This window comes from Phodopus roborovskii, unplaced genomic scaffold (assembly GCF_943737965.1).
Source record: "Phodopus roborovskii unplaced genomic scaffold, PHOROB, whole genome shotgun sequence".
NCBI lineage: Eukaryota > Metazoa > Chordata > Mammalia > Rodentia > Cricetidae > Phodopus > Phodopus roborovskii.
The window spans coordinates 9072828-9095908 of NW_026126410.1; the positions used below are offsets into that span (position 1 = coordinate 9072828).

The window sequence follows — 23081 nt, forward strand, 5'->3', positions numbered from 1 at the left end:
AGATGAGGGAAATGAAGAAATGATAGATTGGGAATTTTAGTAGTGAAAAATACAAGTGGATGTCTCTCTGCGTGTGTATGTATGTATGTATACCATGTTATGTGTGTGGTAGAAATCTTGAGAGCAAACAATTAAAATATTACTACCTTTCTAGATGTTTTTGTTACTAGAGAGTTATTCCCAGTACAGAGGAATTGAAAGGAATGGATGTAAGTTAAACCACTGCAATTAGCAAAAACTTCTAATGCTTAGAATAGGTTTTAGTTACAATTTTATTATTATAATATATAATATAACATAAAAGTTGACTATTCATAACCAAAAGTATTGAATGAACATGTTGATTTGATCACTTTGTCAACAGTTCTGTATTTGAAATTAGAGAACCTTTTCTTGAAATCGAGAACAGAATTTTAACTACATTCACAATGTATCTTAAATAATGCCACAGACCCAATTTCTATTCTGTTTCATCCTGAAATGTCACATAATTTTATTTAGATACTTGATTCGATGATTCAATACATAATATATATAAGCATTTCTCAAAACCAAGAAATACTAACAAGAAATATTTCATTCTACGACTTTCCTAAAAGTACATTGTGTGTGTGTGTGTGTGTGTGTGTGTGTGTGTGTGTGTGTGTGTGTGTGTGTGGGTAGTGTGTGAAATCTGGAACAAGAAAAAGATTGTTATATTAAAAAAATGAAAATATCATTTGTACACAACCCAAACATCAGATAATACTTACTTGGCAAAATGCCTTAAATGAATAGAATTTTTTACTTATTTTTGTTTGTTGTTGTTCTAGAAAAAAATTAATCAGAAAAGGAGTTTCCCTGAACACTTACTAAGATAGTACTTTTTAAAATTAAAAGAGTGCAAACACTAATATGCGCTCTTAGTTTCAGACTCATGGCCTTTTGACCTCCTGTGCATATCTGTAAAGTATAGATATTGCAAGAATTAAGATGTCCAAAGTGATTTTTTTATTTTTGAAAAACTTAATCAGAAATAGAGAAAAGTTATTTTGAAGAATAGTAAATTCTTAGAAGTTAGAGTAAAAGTGAAAGAGTTTCCACTGAAGGAGACGACCATGAAAACAGTAGATTATCAGAATGAAACCATCAGTGAGATGGTATTATATATGTCTAAAGACTGTGTCCTTGTAACAGAAACTCTTCACTCCAACTAGAACTAGGAAAGAGTTATGTGATTTCCCCCAACCAAAGGGCTTGGGATTATCCCATACTGTTGATCAGTGCTGTCATCAGTCTAGTCTCTCTTCACTCATCAACCTGCCATCTTTTACTCAAGTTTCATCTTCATGAAACTAGTAGTATGGCCATGCTTCACAGTGACTGAACATTCACTAAGCAATGTTAAAGGAATAATGTAGACATTATTTTTTCATATCATTCTTAAAAACAACAAGAAAAACTTTCGCTAGTTCCCATTCTTCATCTCCATCTTCCCATCCTCAGGTCTCACTAGGAATACCTAGCTCATAATCTAGTTCCCCAACACAGCACTATAAAGGAGGGTGGAATTTCCCAGACTAAATTACATCAGCCGGTGATATAGAGAGGTGATTGTAGAGAGGTCACTGTTGTGGTCCATGGAGAAGACATATACAGATGTAAAATACATAGCTTATGCCTGTAATCTTAGCACAAAGGAGTCTCTTCAACAAGTGGTACTCAAAGGACTGGTGATATACATATAGAGAATTAGGTTAGATTTTTGTCCTTCACCCTGTATAAAAACCCATTCAAAATGTTTCTGAGACTTTATGTAAAACCTAAAACTATAAAACTCTTAGAAGAAAATACTCATCCAAGACTTAAAGATACACACATAGGGAAAAGCTCTCTGAAAAGGACTCCAGTCCTTGGGAAATAATAGTAATAACTGACAAGGAAGAGCTGTGAAAGTCAAAATTTCTGCACAGCAAAATAAACAACTGAGTGAAGAGGCAGTCTACAGAATGAGGAAAATTACTTCCTAACTGTTTATCAAAAGGAGGATTAGTAACAAGAATATATAAAGAACTTGATATGTCCTAATAAGTTGATTTTGTTTATTCACTAGGGTGCTCTAAAAATATTCTTGATGGTTTTGTTTTATTTTTATTAATTTATTAATTTATTAATTGTTTTGATTTCATAACATAGCAGTTTGATAAAAATCTACTCCAATCTGTCTTCTCCAACCCCTCACACCCCTACCATTTCTCCCTGCTGCACTCACAGCAGCTATGGTCACCTGCACAAGATCAAGCCAGCCAGCATTCCTGCACTGATCATGGAGGAACCCACAGTGTGGTTGATAAGTCTGCACTGCCTCATGTTGCTTGCCTTAGTAAATAAGACTTGTGATAAACCTTGTAACCAAGGTAATCATTTGCTTTGAAGTCAATTAAACTGGTGTACTGAATACTCAACTTGTTTGATTTAGCTTGCCTTTAATAAATACAACATAACCACTTAAGAAAAAAACTCAGAAGAAATAAAGCACAATCTCAAAGTAAAAAATCAAAAGTAAACTAACAATTCTCAAACTTCTAACATTCTTAGCTACCAGGAAAATGAAATCGACACAAAGTCAAAAGAAAGTAAATGAAATAATGTTTACAAGGATGTAAGGCAAAGGGAGATTTTATATACTGGTGATAATATACATGCTTGCAACTGAAAATTCAGTTTTCTCTAAGGGATTCTAATCAAAGAAACAAATTACTCTTAAGGGTAGGCTGCATGCCCAGAAGTAGATATGCCCAACAATGTTAAGTGAAATTATATGGAAATATGATAACCTACACTAATGTTAGGAAGGTGAAAAAAGAAATCAGGATCAATTAAAATTTTAAAGCATGCAAAAACTCATATTGATTAAACTTGCAGATATTCCTATATACCTGAGTCATCAACGTGTTTGGTATGCAGAAGTATGATAAAGACTAATAACTGTCAACTTTGTTGACTCCCCATGGGAGGCTGGTGGGTTGGGGGGAGAATGTGGAGGGGAGATTGTACTGTGGTTGGTATGTTAGATGAATTTTAAAAAAGACTAATAGTTGTATCACTTTTTCCATTATTGTTTCTGGATTAGGTTTCTGTTATCAGTGGAACCTACCTTGGTTTGGATTACATGAGTAAGCAAAATGGAGGTGAAGGTGGTGTCATCATCAATATGTCTTCACTGGCAGGTAAGAAAAAAAATCTTATTTTAACAGGAAATTTTTCTTATTGGTAGTTTGGATCAGAAAAGTAAATCTGTGAGATATATAAATCATCAAAACAAGATTGAATTGAATCTGATTTTTTTTGTTTTCTTAGTGATTCTTTATATTTTTCTACACATAATATAAAAAAATTGAAAAATGTATATGTTACTTCTTCTCGAAGTGATCTTTACAGTGGTATTGCTTCGTGTGTGTGTGTGTGTGTGTGTGTGTGTGTGAGTGTGTGTGTGTCTGTGTCTGTGTCTGTGTGTTTCCAGCTACTATTTTACAAATATTACTTTAATACTTCCAAATAGTAATACATGTGTGAAAACATTTGACAAAATAAAAACTACTAATGTGATACACACTATCTCTGGGCCCTCTGTGAATTTAGTAAGCATGTAATATTTTAGGACTTAACATCATCTATACTGGTTGGTGTATGCTAAGCTATTAAGCAATATCCAAACACACCCTTGTTTCAAGATATAATGAGTTTGGACAACATCTACATATTATCAAGAGCAAGACTTTTAGTACTGGGTGCCTAGTCTATATACAGAAATTTGGAAGAACCTGGTCTCACCTTTGTCATGCAGCTTCTGGAGTTGCTCTGCAGTTGGCAGACTCCACTCCGTCCAGTACAAGGAAGGCAGGCACATGGAGAATGCATCACTGCTTTTCCACTTCCTCCTTCCCAAGCCTTGGCAGACATTGTTGTGCTTCCACTACAGTACAAAATTTGACCTCCCTGTTCATCTAGCTACTTGAAATACCTTGGAAAATATACTTCAATTGTACATGCAAGAAAAATGGTTTCAGTGGACAGCTGTTCCTTTGCCATACTGAAGTCTAAAGAATTGAAGCTACACAAGTAATCCAAAAGTGGTTTTCATTCAGAGTAAAGTTGTTTAATGTCAGCTAATTACTTTATTCTTCAATGGTAGACACTAATGTGTGGAGCAACTCAGTTATGTAACTACACTTTTAAAACTCCAGTCAAAGATGGATATGTTGGAGAAACTGAAATAGAAGGAAAGAACGAGGGCATAGAGCAAGACATAGAGAAGGCATAGAGAAGGTTGCCAGTGAAGTCATAACTTTTTTTTTAAATTTTTTTATTTAATATAACCAAGACATTTAAATGAAATCAAACATTTATAGACAATATTTGGGAATTTGGGTCGTTCTTTCCAAACTACTTCCTGCTGGTAAGGGGCACTGTCATGGGGGATTCTAAGAAGATGCAGAAATCCTGGCTGTAGTCTGTAAGGCTGTTTTGTCCAGCTGTTTTGAATGTAGGATCACCTGGTACTCTGTTTCAGGCGGTCTGGCTTGATCAAACCACATTAGTCTGGAAGGAATCCACATCTTTTCATTTTCTGTGGAAACAAAAATAGAAATCCTTTTCCCCAGTAACTTGTCCTTGAACTTAAATTTTGGAGTCAAAGCATTTTTTTTAATTTAATTTATTATTTTACATGTCGATCCCAGTTCCCTCTCCCACCCTCCCTCTCTCCCTCTCTGCCCTCTCACATGCACTCTAACCACCCTCCCCTCCCATCCTCCCACCCCAATTCCACATGTAGGGGAATGTCATCCAGTTGGGGTCATGTAGTTCTGACAGGTCATGTGAAGTAGGGACTAGGGCTTCTTTCCTGTCTCTAGCTTAAGGCTGTTATCCCTCCATGGTGGATGTGTTCTCAAGGTCCTTTTGTGCACCAGGGATACATCCTGGCTCCACTGTCTAAGGTCCCTTAGACTGCTCAGTCCTTCTGGCTGAGACCCATATTCAGGGGGGCCTGAGTCAGTCCCAAGCTGGCTTCCCAACTATCAGTCTGGTGGCCCGTTAGCTCCTCCTTGTTCAGGTAAGCTGTCTGTATGTGTTTCTGCCAACTGGTCTTGTCCTCTCCATCTGCATCTGGGTTCTACTTTGATTCAGTGTTTATGTATGGGTGTTTGCTCCTGGTTCCAACAGGCATTAGTTGAGGGCTCCATGGATAAGTTAGTTGTTGATATCACTCTCCAGGAAGGGCATTTATGGTAGCTTTTCCACAATTTGAATTGTTAGTTGGGAGCAGTCTTGTAGTTCTCTAGACCTTCCTTTGTGTTCAATTTTATCTTCAACCCAATATTGGCTCCCTCTTTTATGTTCTCTCTCTCTCTCTCTCTCTCTCTCTCTCTCTCTCTCTCTCTCTCTCTCTCTCTCTCTCTCTCTCCTGTCTTCTATTCCTAACCGGGCTCAATAACATTTAAGAAACTTGATCACTATTGGTATAAACTCTGCATGTTCAACACATAAGGAGACCTTAAATTTCCTGCTTGGTCTCAATGTAGTAACTTCAGGACAAGAATGCACACACACACACACACACACACACACACACACACACACACACCAACAGTAACAGGGGTGTCAGGAGTGGCCAGCAGTAGTAATTTGGATGTATCTATGACTCAGTCAATCCCTGATTCTCATTATCAGTATTTTGAAAATTCCTCCAAGAATTATAAAAGCACCATGCATTTTTATAAATATCCATCTTTAGGAACTCTGAAATGAGACTGACATCTCATGTTTTGGGTTGCTTAAAGTGAAAATGACACCCTAATGTGGTTACAAACCTAATTTATAAAGCATTAAGGATAATTGGGTTACCTTTGCCCTATGGCATCTACTTAAAAACAGCAATGCTTCAATTCTAAGGACACACTAAAAGACCCTGTCCCAAATGTTACTTTTAAATAAAATGAGAGAGGTGAGATTGGCGAGTTGGCTCAGCAACTGCTCTTGCTTGGATCATAGTTCCCAGCAGCCTCATCAGAGTGCTCACAGTAATTTGTAACTCCACCTCCAGAGGATCTAATGACCTATTTTAGCCCCTGCAGGCACCTAAAAGCAAACAGAGCTCTAGCGCTCTCTCTCTCTCTCTCTCTCTCTCTCTCTCACTCTCTCTCTTTCTCTCTCTCATACACACACACATGCACTCTCTCTCTTTTTCTCACACATGCACACACACACACACACACACACACACACACACCCCTAAAAATAAAAATGACTCTGTATAAAAATAAATGAGATGGGAAGCCTGGAGTTATAGATCAATAGTAGAGTGTTTCCTTCGTATGCCTGAAGGTTCATACTAGGTTCAATTCCTAGTATGAGAAAGAGAACAAGAGAGAGAGAGAAACAGGGAAAGTATTCTGTGGATAGTCTCTATACAGCCAACTGAGTCGGCAAAGCTTGCAAACCATGGGTACTGCAGAAATATATATAGGTCCTCTTATCTTTGTGATAGTGAAAGTCTTGGGTACTTCTTAGAAAGCTTGGAATGGTTGACCCAGTTCAGCACTCTACGATAAATATTATGTACTATATAAATTAACTTAAATGCTTCAAAGAGCAGTAATAGGGAGAGATACAAGATAACATTACTGTTATTTTTCCAGGTAAAATATTTAAACACACAACCGGGAGCACTTGTTGAACATTAATTCTTTATTCATGTATTAGCTCTATTTCAGTATAATCAAATACCTGAGATAATTCACTCAAAAAGAAAAAGACTTAAAGGAAATAGGCCAGAACTGAATTCTAGAAGTTGTAGACCAGCTTGAGCAGATAGGGCCTTGAATCTGCTTATATGGGGAATGCATTTTGGAGGAGTGTGTGATTGATCAGAACAATAATATAACAATCCCTAACTATCAGGGTCCTCCAGTGTCAATCATGGGCATGTCCCCAGTGACCTCTTCAAGGTCTCCTCCTAAAGGATTTACTATCTCTCAGTAGCACCATCCTCAGGATCATATCCTTTACACATTAACCTCCAGAGGACATTGAGCAACCAGACTATGGCAATTTGGTAATCTCATAAACACTATGTTTGCCGTCTCCTCTAGTTCCAAACTTATACCTGTGAAAAAGAGTCCGTAGCCTCTGCTATGGACATAAGGGCAAGGCCAAATAGTTAAGTGCTATATTCCAGCCCATGCAGCCAATGCACAGCAGTGCTGGTATTCCCACCTGAAGTCTGATGCAAAACATATGAAATTCTAACCCTTCCTCATTACCTGTCTCAGATATACATGGATTATGAGTCTACCTCTGTATCCAAGATTATGAGCTTATGAAGACCATAAAGGAAACTGAAATCCTGCCTTGAATAAATCTCTTCACTTTGCTGGTTCCTCCAGGACTCATGGAGGTGGCAGGGAGGGTACTCTAATCTCCAGGCTGTGAAACTTCAGCTTTCCCTTCTTTGACACAGTGTCATCAAGAGGCCCTCAATCTAATGTTCATTTTGCTTTCTTGGCTAAGAATTGTGTTCATCATATCACACACCCTTGGAATTAGTTTTTTGTTTGTTTATTTTGTTTTTTTGTTTTTGTTTTTGTTTTGTTTGTTTGTTTTTTCCTATTTGAGACACAAGATCTACAACTATGTATGAATTTTTGTTCCTGAAGGTACTGTGGATTAGTAGAAATTCAATTGTTTTGGTTTTAAATTAACTTTCTAGCCCATAATGATGTTATTCCAAACTCCTTCTCCCATTGATTTTCATCCTAACATATAAGACACTGCATTTCAAAAGACTAAGCAATGGACTAACCTTCTCTCTGTCCACTCTGCACAGTTCTCAGCCTTCTCCTGTTGTCCTCTGCTCAACCAATGCAGCCTCCATACCTAGCATGCTTTATATCATTTCCTCATTTTCATTAGCCAGTCTCCTGCTACCACTCTTTCCACCCAGAGCTCTCCATAACATGACATCATCACTAAAGTTTTAAAGCAGTCTTGTATTTTATCAAATAATGCCTAACTCATACACAATAAGAGCATTTGATAAAATTTCAGAGTGTAATCTGAACATTTTAGAGGAGAAGACAGAAGGATGGCCAGTCTGAAGACAGTTAAGCTCCATATTGAGACCCTTGTCTCAAGGGGGCAAAAAAGTTTAAGCATGTAACCTCAATAGAAGACATATATATATATATATATATATATATATATATATATATGTGTGTGTGTGTGTGCGCGTGCGTGTGTGTGTGTGTGTGTGTGTGTGTGTGTGTGTGTGGTTGCAGGCCTATAGACACACACAGAGACATGTACACATAAACAAAAAGTATTAAAATAATGCAAGGTAAAAGAGGACCCCTTATTCATCATTTTCTCAAAAAGTCTATCAACAAATATATGACCTTGAGTCATAATACTTAGATTTAGGTCATCAAACAAAACCTTAGCGTTATTATTAAATAGAAAGTATTTTTATTTTATTTTTGGGATTATAATTACATACTGCCTTCCCTTTCTTAGCGTATACCCTGTTTTGTTCTCTCTCAAATTTATGACCCCTTTTTCATTAATTGTTGCTACATACATACATATATATATATATGTACATATATACACACATATGTGTGTGTACATACATATAATTTCTAAATATAAGTTGCTTATCTGCTTAATGCTACTTATATCTATGTTTTCGGGGCTAACAACTTGCTACTGGATAACCAATTGAGTGTTCTTCCCTGGAGAAGACTATTTCCTCCCTTTCAAAATGCTTGTAACATTTACTTCCTGTTTGTTTAACAGGCTTCCTTTACAAGATTTTGGCATTGGTTTTGTTCTTTCTGTTCACTCTAGCACATGCAGAGTTCCAAGTAATATTCAAGTCACCTGGGTCAGCCCTTACTATTTCTTATAGACTTACAGAGTACTTCATTGCCATATTAAAACCTCAAGTTGTCATACTAGCTTGGGCAGAGAAGTTAATGAGTAATGACCACAGATGCAGTTTCAAACACAGTTAATGGGTCTAACAAGCTGAGTGAGATGAGGTGAATGGAGGAATGAATGTCCTCCATCTGCATCTCCAGAAGAGGCTCTGGCCATTGCTGACCACATGGACTCTTCTATAGGAGATTTTGCTTATGCACACTATACAAACACTGATTCTCTCATACTCATTCTTAAAGTATTAAAAAAATGTTGGAGGGAACAACAGAAATGAAGTATGATTTATTGATGATAACCTGGGTAACTGTGCTGCCATAAGACACATCAAATGAGTTTCTTAGGATGGATGGGGAGATAGTTCAGTGAGTAAGACCATTTGATATACAAGCATGAAAACCTAAATTCAAATCCTCAGCATTCATGCAAACAAGCTTGGCATGGCCATCTATGCCTGTAACCCTAGTATTGAAGAGTCAAGACAGGAGGATGCCAAGAACTCACTGGCCAGCCAGCTTCCTCAAAACAGCAAACCAGATTCAGTAATTCAAATAATTCATTGAATTAGCTTCAATATTCACTGAAGTCACTAATTTCAAAGGAACCACATAACATGAAAAGCATTGTAAATATGACCAGTTACTTCTGCCTTAACTTGGTATGCCAGACTTTGTTAATGCCCCAAGGAAGTCCTTATCCCCTCTGAGGAGTGGATGAGGTTGGGAAGTGAGGGAAAGTGGTGGGGCAGACGAAGGAGAGGGAGGGGAACTGAGGTTTATATATAAGATGAACAAAAAATTAAAATAAAGAAGAATGACAAGTTATAATAAAAGAAAACTCATCTTGCAGTATTTTAGTGAATGGCACAGGGTAGATGAACTGTTCCTGCTATATGGAACTTAATTGTTCTGATGTACATTATCATGAGTATATGAGCCACACTTCCTCATTAGCACTGCCAAAACTCCTCCTGCTAGCCCAGAAAGACCAGTATCAATTTTGTTGTATTTAATCATAAAACAATTAAGAAGACATATATTAGAAAAGACTGGTAGGGCGACTTAAAGGCTTTTAATGAGGCTTTAAAGGAGTGAGCAGATTCACTGTTTCAAAGTATGGGAAATAGCCTTCTAGAACTGTGCTTCTCAGATTTTAATGTGTATAAATATCGATGCAAACTTTACTAAGGACTAGGATTGTGGGTGATCTCAAAACTCTTTTCTCAAGTAACAGAACATAGGCACTCACTGTGAGAAGCTAGCCTCCACTGTGACTAGGCATCTTCACAGGTTGGTCAAAGTGCATCTCTGTTTCTTCAGGCAACATCACAGTAGGGACTAGTCTTTTAGGAAGCAGAATTCTGGTGGAATGCTAGCAGCAACTTTCTGAGAATTAACCACTGGAAATATTCTTGTACTTATCTTCCTGGAAAGATTTATGTTATGAAACAGGTAATGATTATAAAAGATTCTGTCACTTTTTAAGTCATGCCATGCCTTCAAATATAACCTTATTGTAAACCTAGCAATAAAGAGAAAGGCCACCCAAAGGATGAGGATGGAGCTAACTAGGAGAGAAAACAGTTGCCTGGGTACATCAGTCCCTATGTCCTCTCTGAATCACAAAAACCACAAAACTGCCTTGAACAACATTTTCTGTCTGTGAAAAAAAAAAAAAAAACATACAATGAGGAAGTCCACAAGTTGCTTTGGTCACTTTTAGGTATTGACAGAGATGAATAGATCCCAACTACTTCTTCTTTTTCCCCTCCAATAAATAAGTAGAGATTAAAATATACATATAGCCAAATGGTTAATTTCCTTTGAGGTTGTGTAGAAAAATGCAGAAAATGATTTTCTGCCTCTAAAATTAGCATATTTAGATTAATAATTTATAATATGAAAATAGAATTTTACCTTTATGATCCTAAGTGGCATCAGTAATTTTAAAGTATTTCAAATTTCTGTATATATTATATAAATTATTTTATCATCTGATGTTATTTAGTGGAAACTTGAATGGCCATAGAAAATATTTGTTTTGTGTGAAGAATTTTTCTGTTTACTTTGTTGTGACCTGCACTGTTTTGGGAATGACCTGACTGGAGAGATGGAGAGTGAATACATGGAAAGAAAGACTGTGATTGAGTAGACCATGAGCTCTAGTAGTGGTGTACCAGCAGCCAGAAAACTAAACATGTCTATTATATGCAACTGAACCAGGAGGTAGGTTGGAGGGTCTCAGTAAGGGAGCAGATAAAATGTGAAGTTATCAAGAAGGAGGACACTGGCTGCCATACTTGCCAACACACTTCCAAGATCCATGATCAGAACCGGGAAAGACTTTGTCATTCCCTTGAGTCTGACCTGGCAAAGATCTTGCCATTCCATAGATCTGAAGCATTGGAGTCTTGATGTGTCTATGCTTATAGCTTAACTTCTCATTCATACAGAGGAACACTTACTCTTACCTACTGATTTCCTAAAAATCTTATTTATGTATATGTTGTGGTGTTTGTCTATACACATCTTAACTTTTCAGACAATATCCCAATGTACCTACAGCTATTCTAGTTAGTTGTTGATCTCACTCTCTGGGAAGGGCATTTATGTTAGCCTTTCCATGGAAGCTGAGATTGTTAGTTGGGAGCAGTCTTGTAGTTCTCTAGAACTTTCTTTGTGTTCAGTTTTTAACTTCAAACCAATATTGGCATCCTCTTTTATGTTCTCTCTCTCTGTCTCTGTCTCTCTCTTTCCTATCTTCTATTCCTAACCAGGCTCAATCTTCCTGGTCACACATGCCTTCCTCTCCTCCCCCTCATTTTCTCCTACTTCTCTCTCTCCATTCGCTGCCCCCCCACTTCACCTGAGCTCTGGGGGACTTGTCCCTTCCCAGTTCTGTGAGGGACTTTATATGAATCTCTTAGAATACACCTTGTATCCTAGTTCATCTGGTGATGTGAATTATAGGCTGGTGATCATTTGATCTAGGTCTAAAATCCATATATGACTGAGTACATACTGTGTTCCTCTTTTTTGTGACTGGGTTACCTCATTCAGGATGGTTTCTTCAAGTGCCATCCACTTGCCTGCGAATTTCAAGATACCATTATTTTTTTTCTGCAGAGTAGTATTCCATTGTGTAGATGTGCCACATCTTCATTAACCATTCTTCAATTGAGGGGCATTTAGGTTGCTTCCAGGTTCTTGCTATTACAAATAGTGCTGCTATGAACAGATGTCTTTGTTGCATGGATGTAAATCCTTTGGGTATATGCCTAAGAGGGGGATTGCTGGGTCCTGTGGTAAACTAATTCCCATTTTCCTGAGGAACCGCCATACTGATCTCCAAAATGGCTGTATGAGTTTGCACTCCCACCAGCAGTGGAGGAGTGTTCCACTTTCTCCACATCCTCTCCAACATAAGTCATCACTGGTGTTTCTAATTTTAGCCATTCTGGCAGGGGTAAGATGGTATCTCAAAGTTGTTTTGATTTGCATTTCCCTGATAGCTAAGGATGTGGAGCATTTTCTTAAGTGTCTTTCAGCCTTTTTGATTTCCTCCATTGAGAATTCTTTCTTCAGTTCTGTACCCCATTTTTTAATAGGGTTATTTGGTGTTTTGTTGACTAGTTTCTTGAGTTCTTTGTATATTTTGGAGATCAGCCCTTTGTCAGATATAGGATTGGTGAAAATCTTTTCCCAGTCTGTGGGCTACTGTTTGGTCTTGTCGACTGTGTCCTTTGCCTTACAGAAGCTTCTAAGTTTGAAGAGGTCCCATTTATTAATTGTTTCTTTCAGTGTCTGTGCCCCTGGAGTTATGTTCAAGAAGCGGTCTCCTATACCAATTTGTTCAAGGTTACCTCCTACTTTCTCTTCTAAGAGGTTCAATGTGGCTGGAATGCAGGGATGGTTTAACATACAAAAATCTATCAACGTGATCCACCATATAAACAAACAGTAAAAGAAAAACCATATGATTATCTCCCTAGATGCTGAAAAAGCCTTTGACAAAATTCAACACCCTTTCATGATAAAGGTCTTGGAGAGGTCAGGGATAACAGGAACATACCTAAACATAATAAGAGCAATATACAGCAAACCGACTGCCAACATCAAACTGAATGGAGAGAAACTTAAGCCAATTCCTCTAAAATCAGGAACAAGACAAGGCTGTCCTCTCACTCCATATCTCTTCAATATTGTACTAGAAGTTCTAGCTAATGCTATGAGACAACAAAAGGAGATCAAGGGGATCCAAATTGGAAAGGAAGAAGTCAAAATCTCTATTTGCAGATGATATGATAGTTTTCATAAGCGACCCAATAAACTATAACAGGGAACTCCTACACCTGATAAATACCTTCAGCAAACTAGCAGGATACAATATAAACTCAAAAAAATCAGTAGCCCTAATTTTTTCAGACGACAAAGAGGCAGAGAAAGAAATCAGAGAAACATTACCCTTTACAATAGCCACAAGCAACATAAAGTATCTTGGTGTAACACTTACCAAACAAGTAAAAGACTTATATAATAAGAACTTTGTGACTCTAAAGAAAGAAATTAAAGAAGATACCAGAAAATGGAAAGATCTCCCATGCTCTTGGTTAGGTAGGATTAACATAGTAAAAATGGCAATCTTACCAAAAGCAATCTACAGATTCAATGCAATCTCCATTAAAATCCCACCACAATTCTTCACCGACCTTGAAAGGATAATAATCAACTTTATATGGAAAAATAAAAGACCCAGGATAGCCAAAACAACCCTATACAATAAAAGAACTTCAGGAGGCATCACCATTCCTGACTTTAAGCTCTACTACAGAGCTATTGTTCTGAAAATAGCCTGGTATTGGCATAAAAATAGACAGGTAGACCAATGGAATCGAATTGAAAATCCTGATATTAATCCACGTACCTATGAACACCTGATTTTCCACAAAACAGCTAAAATTATACAATGGGGCGAGGATAGCATCTTCAACAAATGGTGCTGGCACAATTGGATGAGGGTGTGTAGAAGACTGCAGATAGATCCATGTCTGTCGCCATGCACAAAACTCAAGTCCAAATGGATCAAAGACCTCAACATCAATCCAGCCATATTATCAATTTTAAAGCACAAATCAGAGATTTCTGACAATGTTAAATAAAAAAATATTTCTTTTTATCAGTTTTAGTTAGTGTGTGTGTGTGTGTGTGTGTGTGTGTGTGTGTGTGTGTGTGTGTACACATATGAGTACAGGTGCCTCAGAGGAACAGAGGCATTAGATCCCTGAAGCTGACATTGCAAGCAGATGTAAGGGTCTGATATGGCACTGGGAAACAAACTGCACTCTAGTCAACTTGACAATGAAGATTAACTCTCATATTGATGGTTATCATGTGTGTGGAATCATTTTAAGTATACTATGTATACTGACTTACTGTAGACTCACAGTAGCTTTTATTACTACTATGGCTTGCATCAGAAATCACCATAATATGTAATACTTAGCTCTACAAAGTTGACATGGCTTATGGGCCATGGATTAAATATTTGACCTCAGTTGGCCAGATACCCAACATACAACCCACTTTGCTGTAATCCTTTTTGATATATTTAATTAAAATTATGGCATTGCCTAGCTTAGTGATACACTCCTGTCATCCCACCACTCAAAAAAGGTGAGGCAGGAGGATCATGACTTCAAGGCTAGTCTGGGTTGCTATATAATGAGTTCCAGGTTAAGCTAGAATACAAAAACCAGATCCTGTCTCAAATAAAATGAATCCAAGAATATCATTTTCAATGGATTTTATTTTAATAGACAAGTATTAGGCTGAAAAGAAATGGAAACAAAGTACAGAGAATGTACAAACATCTCTGCCACTACTTAGTAACAGTCTCCTTCACTATCAGCACCCATTCTACAATGGGTGTTATAATAACATGTGTTATAATAAATGAATATACCCTGACACATGTTTTACAGTTTATAACTTACGTTAGGATTCATTCTCCTACCTCCATCACCACCACAACCACCACAGGAACATATATTTGATCAAATGAAAAGGTCCTCGAAGTGGCTAAGGAGTATAGTCTTTATTTTCACCAAGCTTAACTGAAATTTAGCATTCCCTTGATCATGAAAGTAGACATGGTATTATGACTTCTTAATAATGTTACTTTGGTGTAGACTTGAACAGATAACACTGTTCCTGGCCACTCCCTTATCGGATATACTGCATTCACTTCCATTCATCCTTCCCCTATCCAGCCCTGGCAAACATAGACTATTTCCTGTCTCTATAACTTTGCCCTTTTTTAGGAAGTCATAGCTTGATTCATACTGTTTGGCATTTTTGCAGTTCAGCTTTCCTTCTTCGTAATAAACAGTTTAATTTCTGCCTCAGCTGTTCATGGTTTGATATCTCATTTATTTTTAGTGGTGAGTACAGTCTCCTATGCTTCATTTATTCATTTACTCATAGAATGATATCTCACTTGACTCAACTTTGCACAATTACAAATTAGACCACTGGAATCATCCATGCACAGGTTTTGTGAGAACATACGTATTCAATTACTTTGGGTCAGTGCCAAAGAGCACAATTGCTGAATTGTGTTGCAAAAATACATTTTTGTCAAAAACTGCCAAGCAGACACCATTGTGCCTGAACCAGTTTGAATTCCCACCAGCAATGAATAGAAATTCCTATTGTTCTGTTTTGCCAGCATTTGTGGCTGTTGGTGTTTGGATGTGGGCAATTCTAATTAATTCTTGCTAGAGAACAAGAATTTAAGTATGAAAATAATTTGTGAGTGCCTGTGTGCATGTGACAAGTATAGAAGAGTTGAAAGCATGTTATCCAGGGTACAAAGAGGACCAGAGACAGCACTAAAAGGTGAAGGGGCACCTTATTTTAGTTTATAATTTCCTGACATAATAGGTTAAGCATGTTTTCATATACCTCTTCTCCATATATATAGTATCTTCTTCAGAGAGGTAGTTTTTCTCTGTACTAAAAAAGTCTTTCATTTCTTTTCTGTTGAGTTTTAAAAATGTATAAGTATATTTGGTTAACAGTAGTTTATTATAAATTGTTTTAGAAGTATTTTCTCCCAATCTATGTAAAAGTTGTTAGTTTCTTGGGGTGGGGGAAAAGGACATATTTAAATAAGAATGTTTAGAAGTAACATTTTTATATAGTACTAGTCCACTCATTTTAATTTATGTATGTTTGCTTTGTGCTTAAATATACTCATGTAAGTATTGGAAATAATTCAGTGCAACCCAAATGTTGGCATTAGTATACATATAATTAAAATAAAGAAAACTGGCAGGCGAGGTGGTGGTGACTAAAACAAAGCTCTGTGTCAGGCATGCTTAGCAGATGAGGGGTTCTTGCTGGATAAACGAGAATAATTAGCCCCATCTGTGTGTTCCCACATGATACAGGAAGAGAGAAAATGGGAGGCTGTGTTTTTGCTAGGAGTAGATAAAGTCATGCAGAACAAGAACTACATAGAACAGAGGGTCAGGGACAAGTCTGTAGTTGTTTGGCATACTTGAAGATCTAGCCACGCAGAGAAGCCAATGCTTCCCAAGCATAACTGTATTTGCTGCTACAGAGGAAGAGATCAAGCCAAATGAAGCTTAAGCTACCATTGAATGGTGACCCAAAGTCACATTGTACCCACCCCAATACAAGTCTATGTGAGCACTGCAGATCAATAATCCCCCCTACCCATTCAAAGTATGGGAGGCAATAACTGCAATCAACTCCCTCTGTGTGATTAAAAAATAAAAATAAAAACTTGCTTTACAAATCTACAATTTGACCAAATGAATAACTGGGTGGGGGGGTAGAATCCTCTTTATTTTTAATTTTAACAGCACAAAACTGGAAACAGTCCACATATCTATTGCCAAGTGAATGCATAGTACAAATAAATTCTATATCATTCAATGGATTGCTGTCAAGCCAAATAACAATAATAATAATGATAATAATAAGATACTGATGAGTGAATCCCAACATAGTTATCACAAATTAAAGAACTAGACCAAAAAACACTTCAGTTATTACATATGCATAAAATTCTAGAAGATGCAGACACTAACGTAGAGCATATCAGTAGTTTCTTGGGTGGAGAAAGGAGGGCAGAGGGAAAGAATTAGGAAGAGCCACACAGTGATGAGCTTGCTCATTGTATTCATTATGTTCACACCTTCATTTGTTTGTACATGTATCATAACTTATCAAATTGCACACCTTAATAATATGCTATTTGTTTATGTCAAGTAAGCTCAGTAAAGCTGTAAAATTTTAAATATATGAAAACTTAATTAGAATGTTAAAATAATATTCATAAAACCCAATTCTAATTTTTTCAATGGGAATGAGTGTGGCAACTCTTGCTTTTAATTCAAGTACTTTGAGGGATGAGGCAGAAGGATTGAAAGTTCAGACCAGTTTATGCTACACAGAAAATTTGAGGCCAGTACATCCCTGTGTACCCAATGAAGGCATTGTAAATTCTTGCTGACTGTCACTGATATACGACATTAACTTGCACATTTCTCTGACCCAAAACAAGAGTAGCAATATGTTCCAGTACCTTGAGATCACTGGGTACTAGACGTGATTTGCCATTTCAGATGAATACATTGTGGGACCTTGGTTTTTCATTTGTTTATTTGGTTGGTTGGTTAGTTGGTTGCTTTATTTTTGTGTAGTTACACATAAAAACAAACAAGCTCATTGGCATTCCAGTTGCATTTATAATTGTACTTCTAAAGAAATGATATGTGCATTTTCTGCTTGCTCATGACCACAGCCAACAAAAAAATAGTTGACATATTTCAAGGTATGTAATGCCTTGAAATAGCTAGAGATCAAACGTTTGTCAATTCTAAATATTTGATAATACTTACAAACAATATCCTTGTCATTTTCATGGCTCTGTCAACTAGCCTATCTGAGACTAAGATTCACCTTTTGTTTCCTGCACAGCATGTGAGCACCATCCTCTAAGAACTACCTGTGTCCCATATGCCTGTAATAAATAGGTGATGCAAGGGACATAAACAGAACCATTTGGCTACACCCTCTTTTTCTCTTTATCTTACACTTCCAACATCCCTGTGTACCCAGTGGAGACATAGTAAATTCTTGCTGACTGCCACTGATATATGTCATTAACTTGCATATTTCACTGACCCAAAACAAGAGGAGCAACATGTTCTATTACCTTGAGATCACTGGGTACTAGGTGTGATCTGCCATCTTTAGGGATTTAAACTGAGCAAATATGCTTTATAAATGGAAACCTGGAAGGCGCCCAGGGAGTGGTTAAAGTCCACATTTATTGCTGAACTTTGACATAACACTTTCAACTGTATGGTGGTGTTATGTGACTAGTTAGCTGGGTGGAGACTAGCATATCTCAGCAGAATAGTTTAACACTCATATGACATTTGATATCAATCTCACAATAACCAGGGGCCATTCCCTGTTTCTTGACTGAGAGGAATTACATATTTTAAAAGAATTGTTAAAACTGGATCACTTGAGCCAGGCAAGGTGATACACACCCATAATCCTGGTACTTGGAAGGCTAAGCCAGGAGGATTACAAGTTCAAAGACAATCTGGGATACACAGGGAGACTCTATCTCAAAAGGAAAATGAAGTTAATGGAATAAAAAAACTCATTAGACATGAAAGTATAAAAATGACTAGCTAAATTTGACTGTTTAGTTTTGACAGACATGAGAAATAAGCTTGACATCACCAGTCACTCAAGTAAAATAGGTTGTGTGGGGTGGTTGTTTGTTTGGGATTGTTTTAGATTTTGCTGTTGCACAAGGGTGTCTGGTTTCACTCAAGTGTATTTTCCAGATTAATCTTAAATTGATGTGACTAAAATCCATTGTGTATGTAGTGTTTAGAATATAGTGCACTTTTTAAAACATGAACATATTTAGACTTTTTCTTTCTTTTTCAGGACTTATGCCTATTGCACAACAACCTGTTTACTGTGCCTCAAAGCACGGCATAATCGGATTCACACGCTCAGCAGCGGTGAGGAAGTCAGAACCACAGACTCTCTTCCTCCTTGCCCTCCTAAATGAAACCCAAATTTCATAGACTACAAGAAAAATAGTTAAAATTCAAAAACAAAATCTAGCCATAAGATGGAGGAGATATCTTACTTAAATTTTTATAACAAAAAGGTTTTGGTCACTTAAAAGAATAAACAAAGAATATACCACTGTAAAATAGGAAAGTGGTAGGTAATGCTAATGAATATTTAAAGATTAAATAATGCTCTTTGTTTTTAAAATAGTGCAATATTAATGTCAAGAGTCCTTAAATAGAACACTTAAATAGAATTTTGCATGCTGTTTGGGAAATGTTTTCTAAAGTACACACACACACACACACACACACACACACACACACAAAAAAAAAACAGAAAAGATAGTTGTGAAGTCTCTGATGGTACTGGAGAGAATGGAAGGACCAGAGAAATTATGTGTTTACATTAACAAAGAGAAAGTATTAGCAGAAGCATCAGCACTAATCATCCCCAAGAAGGAAGGCAGTCTTTACTCTTAATTTGGGTTGACTAGGCCTCAGAACTTAATTTGAAAATATTTCAGTGTTCTAGAAGAAAATAAACCATTACAAAGCAGACATTTCACATTTAAATTTATGACTATTATTCCAGTCAGCACTCGTTCACAGCAGTTATAAAGTTACTTGCAAATGCTATATTAGTAAATGTTGAGCCATCATTCCTGGAAGAAACAAAGGGTGAAGTTATTGAAAGCCTGAGTTCACAACCTTCTGGTCAAATACTCAGTATTCAACCTTGTTTTATGTGTATTTCTGTTTAATGAGAAGTAACCTTTATATATTGTAGAAATATTGAATTCACAAGTAATAGAACTTCTACAATGTTTGGCTCAAGAGAAATGTCGGTTGCTTAGCTTCAGGTCCCCAAAGAATTCAATAAAGAGAGCAGCTTAGATAATTCTCTAATCTTAGGAGTTTTCTGGTGCTTGTATTTTAAAACCATTAATACAGTGGAGCTTTCATGAATGAATTCTATGTGTTTATACCTTCTTTGCCCACTGGTAATTTTCCACATTTCAGAGCATATCTGATTAGTGTGCTTTGTATTGGCCTTTAGAGAACTTGTCCTTTCAGTTTATCCTTGACTATAATTCTACAAAGCTCCTGAAGCCTGCAACTGTGTTCTGATTGGCAGATGGCTGCTAACCTTATGAAGAGCGGAGTAAGACTGAATGCCATTTGCCCAGGCTTTGTCAACACACCCATCCTTAAGTCCATTGAAAAAGAAGAAAATATGGGCCAATACATAGAATATATGGATCAGATCAAGACTATGATGAAAGTCTATGGCATCTTGGAGTAAGTAGAACTTTCCACAATGGATGAAAGTATTATCTATACAAGCAATCAATCTTTCTAAAGTGTTAAATCTTAGAAAATGATGCAAACCTCACAGTTTGGGATGACAAATATTCTGAAAGGAAAAACAGGCAGAAGGAATAGGATTGTGTTTAAATGTCATGAATTCTGTTTTGAAAATAGACAGTACCTTCAGCATTCATCAGATTTCTTTTCTAAATGACATTTGTTCACCTTTCAAGACAATTAAAATTTATGTGCAACAAAGACTGGTTTCATGCACAGGGCCTAAATGGATCTGGGCCAGATAGGGTCCCAGCACTGAGAGGGAAAGGGACACAAGTCCCCATCCCTAACCCAGAAGGTATTGCCAATTGACAATCACTTGAAAATAAAAAACAGTTTTCTCCAGTGAAGTCTCGGTGGACATACAAATGACTCTTAAGACCAGACTTTATGCTCCAGTAGAAAGACAACACAAAACAAACTCAAAGGTACTTTTAGAGGTTGTCTCATAATGCTTTGTCGGGGCATTTCTTAAAACCTTATTTTGTATTTTTATAAGATTTCTGTTTGTGTCTATGTGTGTCTCTCTTGAGCTTTTTCTTTGGCTCTTTTTCTTTTGTTGTTTGTTTGTTGGTTCCTATTCTAGTTTGTTTGTTTTCATTTTGTTTAATTTTGTTTTATCATCATTATTTTTATGTGCCTTTTTTATCTGTATTCTAGTGTGATAGAGAAAGAAAGAATGTGGGTTTAAGGGGGTGGGGAAATAGAGGTGATTTTGAAGAGTTGGGGAGGAGAAACTATAACCAAATATAATGTATGACAAAGAATATTTTCAATAAAAATAAATAAAAAAGCAAATATATTGCCTGGCATAAGGGTACCTTTCATGAAAACAAAACAAACAAACAAAAAAGCAGATGAGGCTTTTGCAAGATGAGTTAGATGAGTTTTACTCAGCACAGAATTAAATATATTGTGCTGGAGGAATCAGAAATAAGATCAAATCTCAGGACCATGAACCTACCCACCAAACTTCAGAAAGTAGCAGTTTCCTTACATGTAAAGGGATAGTATAACTAATGTAGAGATCAATAAGATGATACATGAAATGCACTTAAAATGGTACTTGAAAAATTATCTTCGATAAATACTGTCAATTATGATCTAATTTCTCCTCCAATGAAGTTTCTGTTTAGAAAATCTGATACCTACTGGTACAGATGAGAAAATGATCATTTTTAACAATATAATTATTGACCTCAAATGCATTGCACAATGACCATTAAATCTCTTATATAATTTACTTAACATTTCAATAAATAAAATTTAAAGGTAGCAATAGTTAATGAAATACGTCTCCCTATGACAAGTATGTGGCTGCTTAAGAAAATGTTGTGAAGTTATTTAATTTCTTTCTTTAGTTTCAAAATACAAATGTTTCCTTCATTTTTAGCCCATCCATCATTGCCAATGGATTAATAACACTCATTGAAGATGATACTTTCAATGGTGCCATTATGAAGATCACAGTATCTAAAGGAATTCATTTTCATGATTATGACATCACACCATCATTTGTAAAAGATCCATGAACATCTTAAGAATCAACCATAACCGACAATAAACACAAGTGACTCACTCAGACTGCATCTTTACTAATATAGATTTTAAATGAAGTGATGTAGTATGAAACCTACCTTCATGTATCTGATGTTAATATTTTTCTAAATGATTAGTTAAATGTGTAGATAAAGATGGATGTATGACAACTTAATGAAAATACAGTGCAAACCCAAACTGGGTTATAATCTAATAATCTAAGGCAGAACAAAGGATATTCAAGAGATATTCTGCCTTTCAGAGAACATATTTATCACTGTCTCATAAATATTAATGGTTTTCAGAAATGGGATACTTGAATTATATGTTTGTACTTCAAAAGGGGGAAGCTAGTTTACAATGGAAATATTTAGTAATAAAAGAGTTTGTACATGATCTGCAAGCTAAACATTTCAACTCTTTGAAGATCTAGTGTAGGTGGGGAGACCAGTAGTTAGGGAATGAATTCCATTGTGACCATGCCCCAATAAAAAGCATCTGATGTATGGGAAAATGATACTGTTACTAACATTGAAGATTCACAGTTAAGCCTCAAACCAAGACAGCTTTTTCTTCCTTCCTAAATTTAGAAATTCAATGGATTCCGAAAACCTCAGGAATAAAACTTTTAATAGTTATAGCAAAAGGAGGAAACTGTAAAATTTTATATGTATTATATATACCTATTAAGAAATGATTCAAATGTATTTTTCCTGATTGTTTCTATGTTGATTTGCATTAATTTCAAAATTGCCTGTCTTTCAATAAAACTTTTATTTGAATTCACATAAATTTCATAGTCTTTTGTGTACTCCTGATGAGATAATAAAACCAAAACTAAAAATGTTGTTGTACATATACTAATAATCATAATAACACAAACTGATAAGTTGTTCTGCTTTGTTTTCTGCATTGTCTGATATTTAAAGATATTTAAATATACCCCCTTTGAGCAATGCTATTTAAGCAGTAAATGATAATAAAGGTGAAAGTACACAATGTTCACATCAGTCAGCACCTCAAAGAAATGTAAGAAATTCACTGTGTTTGCAAAATCCAGGCTTCT

General features: G+C 36.3%; 1 protein-coding gene across 1 annotated transcript in view; it reads left to right on the forward strand.

The window, feature by feature from the left end:
* Hpgd (15-hydroxyprostaglandin dehydrogenase) overlaps nucleotides 1-22806 on the forward strand; it is a 30711-nt gene extending 7905 nt beyond the window's left edge. The window contains exons 4-7 of the mRNA XM_051182440.1: nucleotides 3113-3209; nucleotides 18978-19054; nucleotides 20247-20410; nucleotides 21870-22806. Of these exons, the coding sequence (XP_051038397.1) occupies nucleotides 3113-3209; nucleotides 18978-19054; nucleotides 20247-20410; nucleotides 21870-22008 (477 nt within the window). The 3' untranslated portion in view covers nucleotides 22009-22806. The remainder of the gene's footprint in view (nucleotides 1-3112; nucleotides 3210-18977; nucleotides 19055-20246; nucleotides 20411-21869) is intronic.
* The last annotated feature ends 275 nt before the right edge of the window (nucleotides 22807-23081 follow it).